Source organism: Macaca nemestrina, chromosome X (assembly GCF_043159975.1).
Source record: "Macaca nemestrina isolate mMacNem1 chromosome X, mMacNem.hap1, whole genome shotgun sequence".
In the NCBI taxonomy this organism is placed as follows: Eukaryota; Metazoa; Chordata; class Mammalia; order Primates; family Cercopithecidae; genus Macaca; species Macaca nemestrina.
Window position 1 is genome coordinate 29,568,573 of NC_092145.1, and position 13,633 is coordinate 29,582,205.

Sequence of the window (13,633 nt, forward strand, 5' to 3'; positions counted from 1 at the left end):
GCCTTTAAATATCATACAGACAGTGCTGTACATAATTTGCATTCAGTATTTCTTTATTTATCAATTCCGGTTATCTTTAAGAAGCACAGAAGACAGTGCAGATAAAATTCCAACAACAGAGGTAGTTTACACGGTTTTTAAGAGAAGGAAACAAAACAAAATGTTTGTTGAATAATATAGTCTTAAGTCATGAAAGTATTAGAGTCACACAGGGATTCACACCTTGACTTTATCACTTACTAGCTGTGTGACAATGGGGGAGTCACTACCTTTTCTGAGCCTCAATTTCCCTCATTTTAAAACAGGGCAATAAAAATAGAACCTACCTTATAAAGTTATTGCCATGCCAAATGTACATAAAGCATTTAGCATTTAAAGCATTTAGCACATCCCTCCAGCCCATGAATAGGTTTTCAATAAATAATAGCTGTTATAAGCATTATTTACTTTTACAAACGTGGTATTAATGCACAATGTAATACTACTCAGCCATAAAAGAAAGAAATCATGTCATTTGCAGCAACATGGATGAAACTGTAAATCATTATCTTAAGTGAAATAAGCTAGGCACAAAAAGACAAATATTCCATGTTTTCACATATATATGGGAGCTAAAATTTGTGATCATATGTAGGTAGAGAGTGGAAAGTTAACGGAAACTGGGAAGGGTAGTGGGGAGAGGGGAGGATGAAGAGAAAGAGTTAAAGGGTACAGGCATACAATAAGACTGAAGGAATAAACTCAATGTTGGATAGCAGGAAAGGGTGACTATACTTAACAGAAATGTATTGTACTCCGGTGATGGACACCCTAAATACTCTGACCTGATCACTAGCCATATATACATGTAACAAAATTCCTCATGTACTCCATATATTTGCACAAATTAAGAAAAAGTTTATGTGGAGAAAAAACCATATATACATACATATATATATAAAATACATAAACTATATATATACACACACATACATATTTCAGTCAATTTGTTATACATATGTTATATATGACCAACCAGTCTGATAATAGCCTAAGATTTTTAGCCTATTTTAATTACCCCAACAGTAAAAATATATGCCATGAAGTCTTATATGATACCAAGTTTTCTAAGTTAGGATCATTTAGAAAAGAAAAGAAAGCCTTAAGATAGGTTAGGTTAAAGAAATTTGTGATCAGTTTTTCTCTAGTAATGTCACTTCCAATTATGAAATTGTCAACATTTTTTTTTTCATTGTCAGGTTACTCCCAATCCATCACCCTCACCCTCCTCTTGATACAGCACTAAACGTGGGTAGGAATATTGAGGCAGAGAAGGGGAGGATGGGCACTAAGATGCAACAGTTGGACTGGAGTGACGTGAACGACCCATGGTGCACTCGGAGTTTCTGGGCTTGAGATAAGGTTGTATAAAGAGCAGGGAGAATGGGGAGGAAACAGCAACAAAGTAGTTTTCATGATCTCTGATCAAGGAAAGTTAACTCACCACCTGACTTCTGCAAACCCGCTTAACAAATTTTTTTTTTTTTTTTTTTTTTTTTTTTTTTTTTTTTTGTGGAGGACGATTGGGGCCTGTGCAGACTTGGAATCAGCCACCAGCATTTCAGTACAATGTATTACTGTGGAATTGGGGGCTTGCTTTAGGATTGACTGCCCTAAAGCTTCAGAGCAGGTGTGGATCATGTAACTTCTCAGACTGCCAAACTCATGCTTTGAATATCCACACTCTCACCATTTTGTCATTTAGTCACTTTGCAAAGTTCTTTATCATCTGTGCCTATGGAAATCCTGTGCATTCCTCTGAGTACTGTACCAATGCCCAAGGGGGCCCCCCACACCAAGACAGGGCTCTGCCAAGATTCCTATGACTGAAAGTTTGGGCTGACCTTTCCCTCCCAGGAGAGAGGGAGGTACCCCTCTCCTGGACCCCTTCCCCTTCACTCCACCCGCCCTGGGCTAAGTTCGAAAGAACTCAATGCCTTAGAGAAATACCCTTCTCTTCACCCCTCACCCTCATGTCTCCACCCCTATCATAACTGCAGCCCTGGATGCTCCTGAGGCTGCTTTCTGACTAAAGGTCCCTGATACCGCCTGGGTGGAAAGCAGGACCTAGGGAATTGCATTTGAAACGCATTCCTCAGGGATTCAGGTGCTCAAAGACTTCAGTTTGAGAAGGGGGAAAAAATTATTTGGTTGAAACTGTTTAAGACATCAATCCAGGAGCTGAAACTGGAGAAGCTGCAAGTCTGACATGAGGGTAAAGGTCTCCCTGACGCTGCTGAACTGCCCCCCACCCCATCCCTTGCCAAATTCAATGTCTAACCTAAGCGAAGGGTGTCCCAAGATTACACCAAGCGCACACTGGTTTCTCCAAGCAGATCGTGGCTCGGCCTCCTTCTAGCCCCGTGCTTGATTATATCTTAGGTTTCAGATTTTATTGAAGTAGGGATTTTAAGAAGGGTAGTTAGCCGTTGTCCAGAGGGTAGCAAAACAACGCGTGTCTGATACTGAGGACCTAGGGTGCCGGCCCTCCGCGACTCTGCCCCTGCAGCTCCGCTACCCCCTTCTCCCCTCCGCCCCCTTCCAGCCTCCACCCTGCGCGGCCTCCGCTACCCGGCAGGCACCCCACGCCCGCCCAGCAGCTCCTCCCACTGCCTCCGCCCTTCACACTCGGGCCCCAGCGTCGTCCTCCCCCCACACTGACTTCGCTCCCGCAGCCATCCAGACAGACACTCTTCCCGCTCTCGCCTAGGTCTGCACCGCCACTGCCGCCCTTGCCGCCCCGCTTAGCCCGGGCTCTGCTACGTCAGGCCGCGCATCTCTGGCCAGGTCCGCCGCTGCCGCCGCCGCCGCCGCCGAGCCTCAGACTGAAGTCTGGGAGCCCGCGATCGCACCAGCTTCTTGGTCTTAGAGATCCTGAGCTCTCGGCTGACGCGGAAGCGCAGCCATCCCCACCACCGCCGCCACGGCCAACACGGGTGCCACGCGCCGCCACCGCCGCCGGGCCGCCGCCGCAGCCGCTGCCGCTGCCGCCGCCGCCGCCGCGGATCGCCCGCCGCCCACCATGGCCCAGCAGCAAACAGGTAGCAGGAAACGGAAAGCGCCCGCGGTCGAGGCGGGCGCCGGGAGCTCGTCCTCGCAGGGCTTAGCGGCGGCGGACGGAGAGGGGCCTCTGCTACCCAAGAAGCAGAAGCGGCCGGCGACGCGTCGCAGGCTGGTGCACTATCTGAAGGGCCGGGAGGTAGGAGCGAGGGGCCCCGCCGGGCTCCAGGGCTTCGAGGGCGAGCTTCGGGGCTACGCGGTACAGAGGCTGCCCGAGCTGCTGACAGAGCGCCAGCTGGACCTGGGCACCCTCAACAAGGTGTTCGCGTCACAGTGGCTGAACGCCAGGCAGGTGGTGTGCGGCACCAAGTGTAACACGCTCTTCGTGGTGGACGTGCAGTCAGGCCACATCACGCGCATCCCCCTCATGCGGGACAAGGAGGCCGGGCTGGCCCAGGCCCAACAGGGCTGCGGCATCCATGCCATCGAGCTGAATCCCTCCAAGACGCTTCTGGCCACCGGCGGCGAAAACCCCAACAGCCTGGCCATCTACCAGCTGCCCACCCTGGACCCCCTGTGCCTGGGCGACCGCCATGGCCACAAGGACTGGATCTTCGCCGTTGCCTGGCTGAGTGACACCGTAGCCGTGAGCGGCTCCCGCGACGGCACTGTGGCGCTGTGGCGGATGGACCCGGACATGTTCAATGGCAGCATTGCCTGGCACAGCGAGGTGGGTCTCCCCGTATATGCCCACATCCGTCCGAAGGATGTGGAGGCCATACCCAGGGCCAGCACCAACCCCAGTAACCGCAAGGTGCGGGCCCTGGCCTTCAGCGGCAAGAACCAGGAGCTGGGAGCGGTGTCCTTAGACGGCTACTTCCACCTGTGGAAAGCCCGGAGCACACTATCCAGGCTCCTGTCCATCAGGCTGCCCTACTGCCGAGAGAATGTGTGCCTGACCTACTGCGATGAGTTGTCCCTCTACGCTGTGGGCTCCCAGTCCCACGTCTCCTTCCTGGATCCGCGCCAGCGCCAGCAGAACATCCGGCCCCTGTGCTCTCGAGAAGGTGGTACAGGCGTGCGGTCTCTGAGCTTCTACCAGCACATCATCACTGTGGGCACCGGCCATGGCTCCCTGCTCTTCTATGACATCCGGGCCCAGAAGTTCCTGGAGGAGAGAGCCTCTGCCAGTCTGGACTCTACGCCGGGGCCCGCAGGGAGGAAGCTCAAGCTTGCCTGTGGCAGAGGCTGGCTCAACCAGGATGACGTCTGGGTGAACTACTTTGGTGGCATGGAAGAGTTCCCCAATGCGCTCTACACCCACTGCTACAACTGGCCCGAGATGAAGCTCTTTGTGGCTGGGGGGCCTCTCCCTTCAGGCCTCCATGGGAACTACGCAGGCCTCTGGAGTTAAGGATGAACGCCTTGTTCTCAAAGTGCACAGGTTTACCTTTCAGTTCCGCCTAACTTTCCTTCTTCAGGCTGCATTTGTGCTTTTAACTTTGTGTGGCTTTTGTCTTCCAGGTGGAACCAGTCCAACTTACGTGTGCTTCGTGTATTAGGCAGATAAAGAGAGAGCGGGAGCAAGCCAGTGGGAGTGAGAGAGCACAAGTGGTCTTTTCGACAGTCAAAACTTTGGCTTTAAATCTCTCATTCACGTTTCCCAACAGCAGTATATTTTTGCCTTCTCATTCAAAGAGTTTTGGCTAAATCTTAATTGTATTCTGTCTTTCAGTGATTCACATACCCTCCTTCTTTAGGTTGATGCAGTCTTCACTACTATTCAGTACATTAGTTTTATCAATATTGCAATAGTGTTCAGATCTTTTGCACATGTTAGATGTGTGGTGTTTTGGGGAAATGTGTGCTACAAAGCATCTTTGGGGTTGTTTTGAGGAACATCATTTATAGCCTTACTCTAATTAGAAAATGCAGTTCAGGTTCTAGATTGCCACCATTCTAGTGTCGTACACACCATTCTGCAGTGTGATTCATTTGGATATTGGAAACTGAATGTCTATTGTTTGTATATTGTTGATGTGTAAAATGCTTTAAAAATATGTTCTCTTAGTTAGAAATCTTACAATGTTGTTCATACTATTAATCAACAATTTTGGTTATTCAGTAAAACTTTACTATCCTCAGGCCTTCCGTGTTCTTATTTAAAGCTGCTGTATTATGGCCTGCTTTTCTATGCTACAGATTTTCAGAACTAATCAATTCTGGTCTATGTATGTGGTAGGGCAATCAAGGAGGTATTTTTGGGGGTATATGGGGTAAACATCTCTTTAAATTCAGGTAGTTATTTACAGTGAAAAGCCAGTTGTGGCAGTTGTGCTCAGAGAAGGTGTTGCTGATTTTTTATTACTGTATACATGGATAATTCTGTATCCAGTATGTGATGTGTTGCAGAAAAATAAATAAAATGTGTTCATCATCTTAGCAATTAAGTGGCAGACTTAAGTTCTTAATACTTCAACATATGCTTTCTTTTTTCACTTTTCTTTCTGAGAACGTATTTATCAAAGTCAAAACTTTCTGAGACAGAAGCTGAATCTGAAGCATTAGCTATGCAGACATTACTTTGTACATCTCTTTTTGAAAATGAAACTTATGCTTACAAGTTAAAAGATTAAACAACATCTTGAATACATTATGAAAATATACTTGGTGTAAGTTAGGATGGCTAGGTGTTTTTATAAAGTTGACTGAACAAACCATTTTTCATTTATACAAATATACAGGTACTTATAACTATTTACATATAAAATATATTTGTATATCTGTTTGTATATGTTATTTCCCATGTGAGGAGAAAGCATAGATGTATATCATTTTATATCTGCAGCTATTTCTTATATATTGAACCACATATATTAAGACTTACCACTTGATCTTTATTTGTGTTTTGTTTTATGTTAATTTAAAATAATTTTAATACAAGCACATGATCAAAAAACCATACAGTATAAAAAGTATACAGTTAAAAGTAAACCTCAAATCCCAGGGTCTCTAGTTTCCAGCCCATAGATTAGCATCAGTATAATTTTTGTATATACACATTTAGATTTTCTCTATATATGTATAAGAACACATGTATGTGTGTATGGAATTTTTATATAAATAATAACATACTGTATGTATCTGCGCTTTTTTAATCACAAAATCTTAGAGATTTTCTCTTATACTTATCTACTTAATTTTATTGCATGCTGTTTTATTGTGTGATTGGAATACACTTGACTTATTCATTACACCTTTGATGATCATTTATGTTGGTTCCGGTTTTCTGTTACTGTAAACTATTCTGCAGTGATTACTTAAATGTATACATCTTTGTGTACAAGCGTAAATATATCTGCAGGATAATTCCTAGAAATGGAATTACTGATTCAATGAGTAAGTTCATTTTATATTGATAGCCATTGCTAAATCACCTTCCAAAGAGTTCTCACCACCTTAACATCCTACAAGTAATGGATGCACACCTGCTTTACCACACCCCTGCCAACAGTGTGTCACCAAACTCTGTGCTCTTTGCCAATCTTACATCTACTTGATCCTTTCTTTCTAAGCCACTGTGGCTGAGTTAATTGGATTTGTTGTCAGAGTACCAAGTAGGTTCTGAAACAAAGAACAAGAAAATGAGGGCAAGCAATAAAATTGCTGCCACACTGAAGGAAGAGAGTACTCACCATTCAGGCTCATGTACCTGGAGATGGATTACACACAGGTACCTTCCTTAGATACTTAGCTGGACCTAGTAGGTTTCCCTGGTCTATTGCACCCTGGTTTAAGTTATATCCAATGTATAAGATGTCACTGAACAAAATCCAAGAAAGGAGACCACAAAAGTCTGAACTTAGTGGGGTAGGTGTGGAGAGGGAGAAGGTTATTCAAAACAATGAGGGGAAATAAAAGGAACAAACAGTATTTCAAGTGAAGGATGAGGAAAAAAAAAATAGGTGGACTCTCAGGCTCTGACTTGAATATGAATGAATATTGACACCAAATAAAAATAAAGAAAATAGGCATAGATAGTATGGAGAGAGGATGATCAGTTTAACTTGGGACTTACTGAATTTGAGGTACCTCTGTGACATCAGGAGAACATACCCCATGAAGAATTGGCTGTGTATCCCAGGATGCAATTTATCACTTCTGGGAAGGTGAGTGCTATGAAACACTGGGAATCTTGTCCTTTCAGGGAAAAGTAGAACAGAAAAGCATATGAAGGATCTTTAAAACAATGAAAAGAGAGAAAGCCTGCTTCAGTGGCTCACGCCTGTAATCCTAGCATTTTGGGATGCTAAGGTAGGCAGATTGCTTGAGCCCAGGAGTTCTAGAACAGGATGGGGAAAATGGTGAAACCCCATCTCTACAGAAAATACAAAACTTGGCTGGGTGTAGTGGTACGGGCCTGTAGTTTCAGCTCCTTGGGAGGCTGAAGTGGGAGGATGACTTGAGCCCAGGAAGTTAAAGTTGCAGTGAGTAGAGATCATGCCACTGCACCCCATCCTGGGTGACAGAGTGAGAACCTGTCTCAATAAATAAATAAATAAATAAATAAATAAATAAATAAGGAAAATTTTTTAAAAGCTGGGATGGGGAAGAAAATGGTAGAGAATGATAGAGGCTTATTCTACACAAATGTTGTGACCTTACCATGAGACGACAATATATCTTTTAATACTAAAATTATAATGATTTTGAGTCTCCACCTAAAAGCCATAAAGGGCAGCTTTTCACCCAGATAAGCCATAAAGGGCAGCTTTTCGCCTAGGACTCCTTAATACTGTCCACATTGGTCCACTAATTAGGCTTTTGAATTGCTCAACTGCTGGTTTCTTCTTGGAGAATGAAAAGTCAGACCTAGCTCACAAAGCAGGGCTTCATTTCTGGACCATTTATTCTCCTACTCTGAGACGTATCCAGTATTCCCAACACCCAACTGGCACCAGCATCCTTGACAGTCTCACAGCAGTGGAATATCACCTCATCAGCAGCTTCTGCTAGCCCCTGTTTAAGTTCTCACTTCAATACCACAAGTGTAGGCCTCTGCCAATTTTCCCAGTCTTGCAAAAAGCAAAGGAGGTGTCCAGAGGAGGATACTGCTTTCCACAGTATTACAATAAAAAAGCACAAATGCAAATTATTAGAAGTGAGAGAGAAGAAATAATTATAAGCACAGATTTCTTTATTAGACAAGTAAATGTAAAATCTGAGTGAAAAAAAATCATCAGAAAATACAAATAACTAAACTTCCCAATAAAAAATAAGGAACCAGATCAGACCATTAACTCTAGATATGTGAATATTAGTTTTTTAACGTCTATCTTTTTTATCCAAGAATATCACGCACATAAACAGATAATAAACACACAGAGTTGATCATTTTATAAGTAAATTATTTCACATTGTCAAGGAATATCTAAGTTTGAGGTGCTTCTGAGCATAAAGAGAAAATAATTTACTCTTCTTTATAGCAGGCCAGCAAAATATTAACAAATTTGAGTAAAATTGCAAAAAATAAAAGGGACTGATTTGACATAGATATATAGATCAATGCAACTTATCCTTTAAAACCACTGAAGGCAATCCATTAGTTCACCAAATCCGTTAGTTCACCAAATTAGCCCATCAAATTCATTAGTTCACAAAATACTACAGCAAAGTAAAGCTAGTTCCTTGAATTCAAGGAGTCTTCACTATTGAAAAATCTATTATTTCAATGTATTATAATAAATCAAATTAGAAGACACACATGCTCATATCACTAAGTTATAATAAATGATTTAAAAAAACTCCTCTATTGTTTTGGTAAAATTCTTAGTAAACTATGTGGAAAAATTTTCTTCCTATGGTAAGTGTGTATATGTGTGCGTTTGTGTGTGTGTGTTTTGTGTTTCAAACTTCAACTGGAATCCTCAACATCAGAGAAACTCCTGTGAAGGTGAGAAACTCCTGTGAAGGTAAGAAACAAAACAAGGACTCCTAAAATCACAACCAGCATTTAATGTTGTTATAAATTTCCAGATCCAGCAATTAGAAAAGGTAGAAAATATTGGATATAAATAGTAGAAAACAGAAAACGGTTATATTTATTTGAAGATGATATATGATGGTAAAAATGATAAATTCTAGAAGAAGCAACTGAAAAAGGTTAGGAAAAATAAAATAGTAGTAAAATGTTCAGTTTTGAGATTAATACATTAAAAAATCAATGCTTTTCTATTTTCACTTCTTTACTCATTCAGCAAATGTTTATTGAATGCTTACCATATATCACACATTATTCTAGCTGCTAGATAGAAATGCTGCATAGAACAACACAAGCAAGCCATGTCCTCATAAGGCTTACAGTCCATTGAGGAGAGAGACAATAAACAGATAAACCAACAAGTGTATAGGTTGTAGGACGGTTATCAATGTTAATAAATAAATCAGTTGAAAGGGAATGGGGGTAGAAAATCAGGTGGGGATGAAATTTTAAATAAAGTGGTTAGTGAAAGTCTGTTTAATAAGTTGACATTTGAGCCGAGATCTGAAGGAAGTGACATAGTAAGTCATGCACCTACATCAGAAAAGAGTGTTCCAGGCGATCAGAAAGAAGTACAGAGGCTTGAGGTGGAACCATGCCTACCATGTTTCAGGAGCAGAAAGGAGACAAGTATGGCTGGAGTAAAATGAATAAAGAAAGGAGTAGGGTCAGAGAGATAATGGGTGACCACATCATATAGAACTCTGTAGACAATTATAAGAACCTTGGATTTTAATCTGAATGTGTTGAAAGTCCAACGAGGGTTTTTGAGAAGCAATTTATTGTTAAAATGAAATCTGTTCACTCTGTAAAGGAGAAAAGACAGAGAAGGAGGGGGATTCATTAGGAGGTTACTGCAATAATCCAGCGCAACATTGACAGTGGCTATATGCAACACTAATCAGTTTAAAATGTCAGTGGATCTTGTAATTCAAAATGGCATACATCTCCTTCTTAAGATCTTATGGAAATGACAGTACAGAATAATTAAATTGAATAACTCCATTTCAGTGCTATAAATAAAAAAGGTGCCATAATCAGATCAGAAATTATGACAACATTCTAGAAAACCAGAAAGTAGATAGGATCTCTTTAACAGATAAAGCTGAGTAGATCTCATTCCTTTTTATGTTTTCATAGTATTCCATACTGTACATGAACCACATTTTATTTATTCGGTCTACCATTGATGGACAATCAAACTGATTCCACATCTTTGCTATTGTGAATAGTACTGCAATGAACATATGCATTCATGTGTCTTTATGATAGAATAACTTATATTTCTTTGGTTAAATACTCAGTAGTGGAATTGCTAGATCTAAATAATGAGGACACATGGACAAAAAGAGGGGACCAACAGACACTGAGGTCTACTTGAAGGTGGAGGGTGAGAGAAGAAAGAGATTCAGAAAAAAAAAAAAAAAGGTTGGGTACTATGCTTAGTACTGAGGTGATGAAGTAATCTGTACACCAAACCAAACCCCCGAGTAACTTGTCTGCCTGTATAAAAAAAACCTACATATGTACTCCTGAACCTAAAATAAAAAGTAAAATGTTAAATAAAAAAAATAAAACTGAGTAGAGTTACCACAAGCCTAAGAAACGACTGTGAGAATGCTGCCTTTTAGATGGGAGCCTAAGTTCTCTTAGGAGAACTTCTCCATGAAGTTCTCTTCATGGAGAACTTCTCCCAATGGCTCCAAGCTATGATTTAGCAAAAATTGATAGCAGAAGTGGTTTTTGAAGTGGAAAGCACCACTAGAGGACTGTCCATGAATGGGCTTGGTTAGTTGGACACTTACCCAAACAATGGAATACTATATAGTTGTTAAAATACTGGTGCTAGGTCTTTATGTACTGACAAGAAATGTCCTTGATATTACTGTCACATGAAAGAAGCACATTGCAAACCAAACACATATTATCATTCCATTTTTGTTTAAGATACTAGAAGGAGGAGAGGAAGAAGCATACAGTATATGTACGAATATATGCAAAAGTATTATCAGTATGTTTCTCTAAGGGATAAAGTAACAGTGAACTTTCTTAATATTCAATCTATTTATATAATGTTTAAACAGTCTAAATAACATGCATTTATTTAGTAAACAAAAGAGAAAGTAAAACAGGGAAGACACATTTTAAAAGGCTGATTGGGATAGGAAAGAGACGAGGGAGAAGGAAGGTGTGATTTTTTGTGTTGAACGTAGCATGGAGCTGAAATAGACTAAAACTGAGAAAGTGTTATCTTTATGCAATATGGAAGTTTATGGAGGTCTTTTGCCAGAGTAATTGCAGTTGTGATCAGCTGCATTGTTTCTCCCCAAGAGGGGATAAATAATTCAGTGTTTCTCAAGATTGACCATGGAACCCTTTTTCCCATGAACATCTGACAGGGCTGTGATTTTCTTTCTTCTCAACTCCTCAGGTTGATTTTAGAGAAATAGTGTGAGACTTATATAAGCACTGCATCACAGGGTCTGCACTATAATGAAATAAATTTTCCTGAATCAAATGTGGAGCAAAGAGAAGACATGAACCTACACCTACAAATTTCAATAATCCATGTTGTTCTTCAGGCTTTCCTGATTGATACATATGTCTAGCAATTCACAGCCAGAAGCTCATTTGAAAAACCTGTAATACTAGAGATTTCCACGTTTTCTGATATTCATCTTACCTGAAATATTTCTGCTTAGTATATTAACGTAATTTTGAGTTTTGACACCAAAATGTCCATTAAACTTATCTACTCCAAAATTCCCAGCTATAATTCTAGAGGTGGAGAAGGAGACAGTATTAGTTGTAAAATAGGCCAAGGTGTATTCTTAGTCAGTCATTGCTATCACACATAAATCCATTCCCATCTCTGAGGTCCTGAGCTGACAATGAAGCCAGTCCAACACTGTATTAATATAACCTCTGAAAAAAATAGGACTCTTAGTTTTATAATATATAGGGGATGAAGAGAAAAATAATAACTCAGAACTCAGCAAATGTATATTGGGTGTGTAGGAAGAGAGAGTGAAAACATACTTTATAAATTCTTCTATTCTCAATATTAAAAATTGAGCACTGTTAGTACATGGAAGCAAATTTGTTGTTGTGCACACTTCCCTAGTGTTATACAGAGGAGTTATTTAATCTAGACATTATCATTTACAAAGGGTTAAAATCAATGTATGAGTCTTCAATTAAATGTCACAAATATTCAAACAGTTGGAATATAAGACTAAATAGATGTAATACCTAAAATTGCTCATTTGTCTTGCTTTTCACTAGTTTTATCCAGTAACTAATCATAATGTTGGCACACACCATAATAGCTGGTTGATGTAGCTGGAAGTAGATGAGTCAATTCATTGAGAAAGAATCATTCAAACCAGCGATTTAGACTCATGTGGACAGCACCACCAATTAAGTAACAGAATAAACTCCCTCCCTCAACCCATCTAGCTGTTTGGACTTTGCAACCCGAAAATATAATATTGTTCTGAAAAGCCAAATATATATTTCCTATAGAATCATATAAAAGTCTGAGATCATTGATGAAATAATCTCCTTTGTAAAAGGCATTGGAGCAGAGACATAATAGGATCAGAAACTTCTGCTTAGAAGGGACATTAGATAAAGATATATATTTGACTTTCAAAATCTCAATTAAATAATGATAAATGTGTCATTCATATGTGTGTGTGTGTGTGTGTAGTAGTAGTAGTAGTAGTAGTATCCGGTGTTTTATCTTCACCTACAAAGGAATTTTATTTTATGCCTCTTTACTGGGGTCTCTATCTTTATTTGAGTGTTCACATATATAAACACATTCATCTAGACAGAGATAAATGGTCTTCAATGTAAGGAATTAAACGTAATGTCTTATTAAAATCTTGAATCTTCTTGGTTTTACTTTATAACTCTCTGTGGGTGACTTAATCTCAAAATGAAAAACACAAGTCAAACTAATGGCAAAGTACTACAGTCACCTAGAGCATCTGTTATTGTTGTATTTTTTTTGCAATTTGCTGAACTGAGTATTGAGTAATGAATAAGTATATTTAAACATTTAAAAATTTACACACTCAAGCCATGTAAAAACCAAGCCTTCATTTTATCTCAAGCTTTAGGGTTGCTTCTCAGATGAAAGCAATTAGTCTGATATTGTAAATGTCAACCATCATGGTACGAGGTTTATACTGTGCATTACATAGTGCTTATGGTAAATCAGATGGGATAAGTAACTACTCTTCAGAATTTGGACTGCCAATTAAACTTCTTTTAGAGAAAAAAAATGGTACATCAATCTGACAATTTATCTTTTCTTGTTAGTTTGTGTCTGTAGAATATATGGCCAAGAGCAGGATTAATAAATGATGAAATTGTGTAGATCTATAAAAACCTTTAAAAATCATCTAGTCGAACACTTATTTTTAAGGATGAAGATATTTTATAGCGGTAATTGTAAGTGTGGTTCCTGACATTTGAAATATTTAAAATAATAAAATATGCATGCAATTTAACAAAAACTCATGTTTCTACCCTCTAGAATTAACG

At 40.2% G+C, this 13,633-nt stretch overlaps 1 protein-coding gene across 1 annotated transcript; it reads left to right on the forward strand.

The window, feature by feature from the left end:
• The first annotated feature begins 2,926 nt into the window (after positions 1 to 2,926).
• LOC105468442 (DDB1 and CUL4 associated factor 12 like 2) lies at positions 2,927 to 5,481 on the forward strand. The gene is made up of 2 exons (XM_011718611.3): positions 2,927 to 4,483; positions 4,564 to 5,481. The coding sequence occupies exon 1, from the start codon at positions 3,062 to 3,064 to the stop codon at positions 4,451 to 4,453; it is 1,392 nt and encodes a 463-aa protein (XP_011716913.1). The 5' UTR covers positions 2,927 to 3,061; the 3' UTR covers positions 4,454 to 4,483; positions 4,564 to 5,481.
• Positions 5,482 to 13,633: the final 8,152 nt, after the last annotated feature.

Coding starts and splice junctions, on each gene's coding strand:
- LOC105468442 (XM_011718611.3), top strand. CDS start 3,062: ATGGCCCAGCAGCAAACAGGTAGCAGGAAACGGAAAGCGCCCGCGGTC.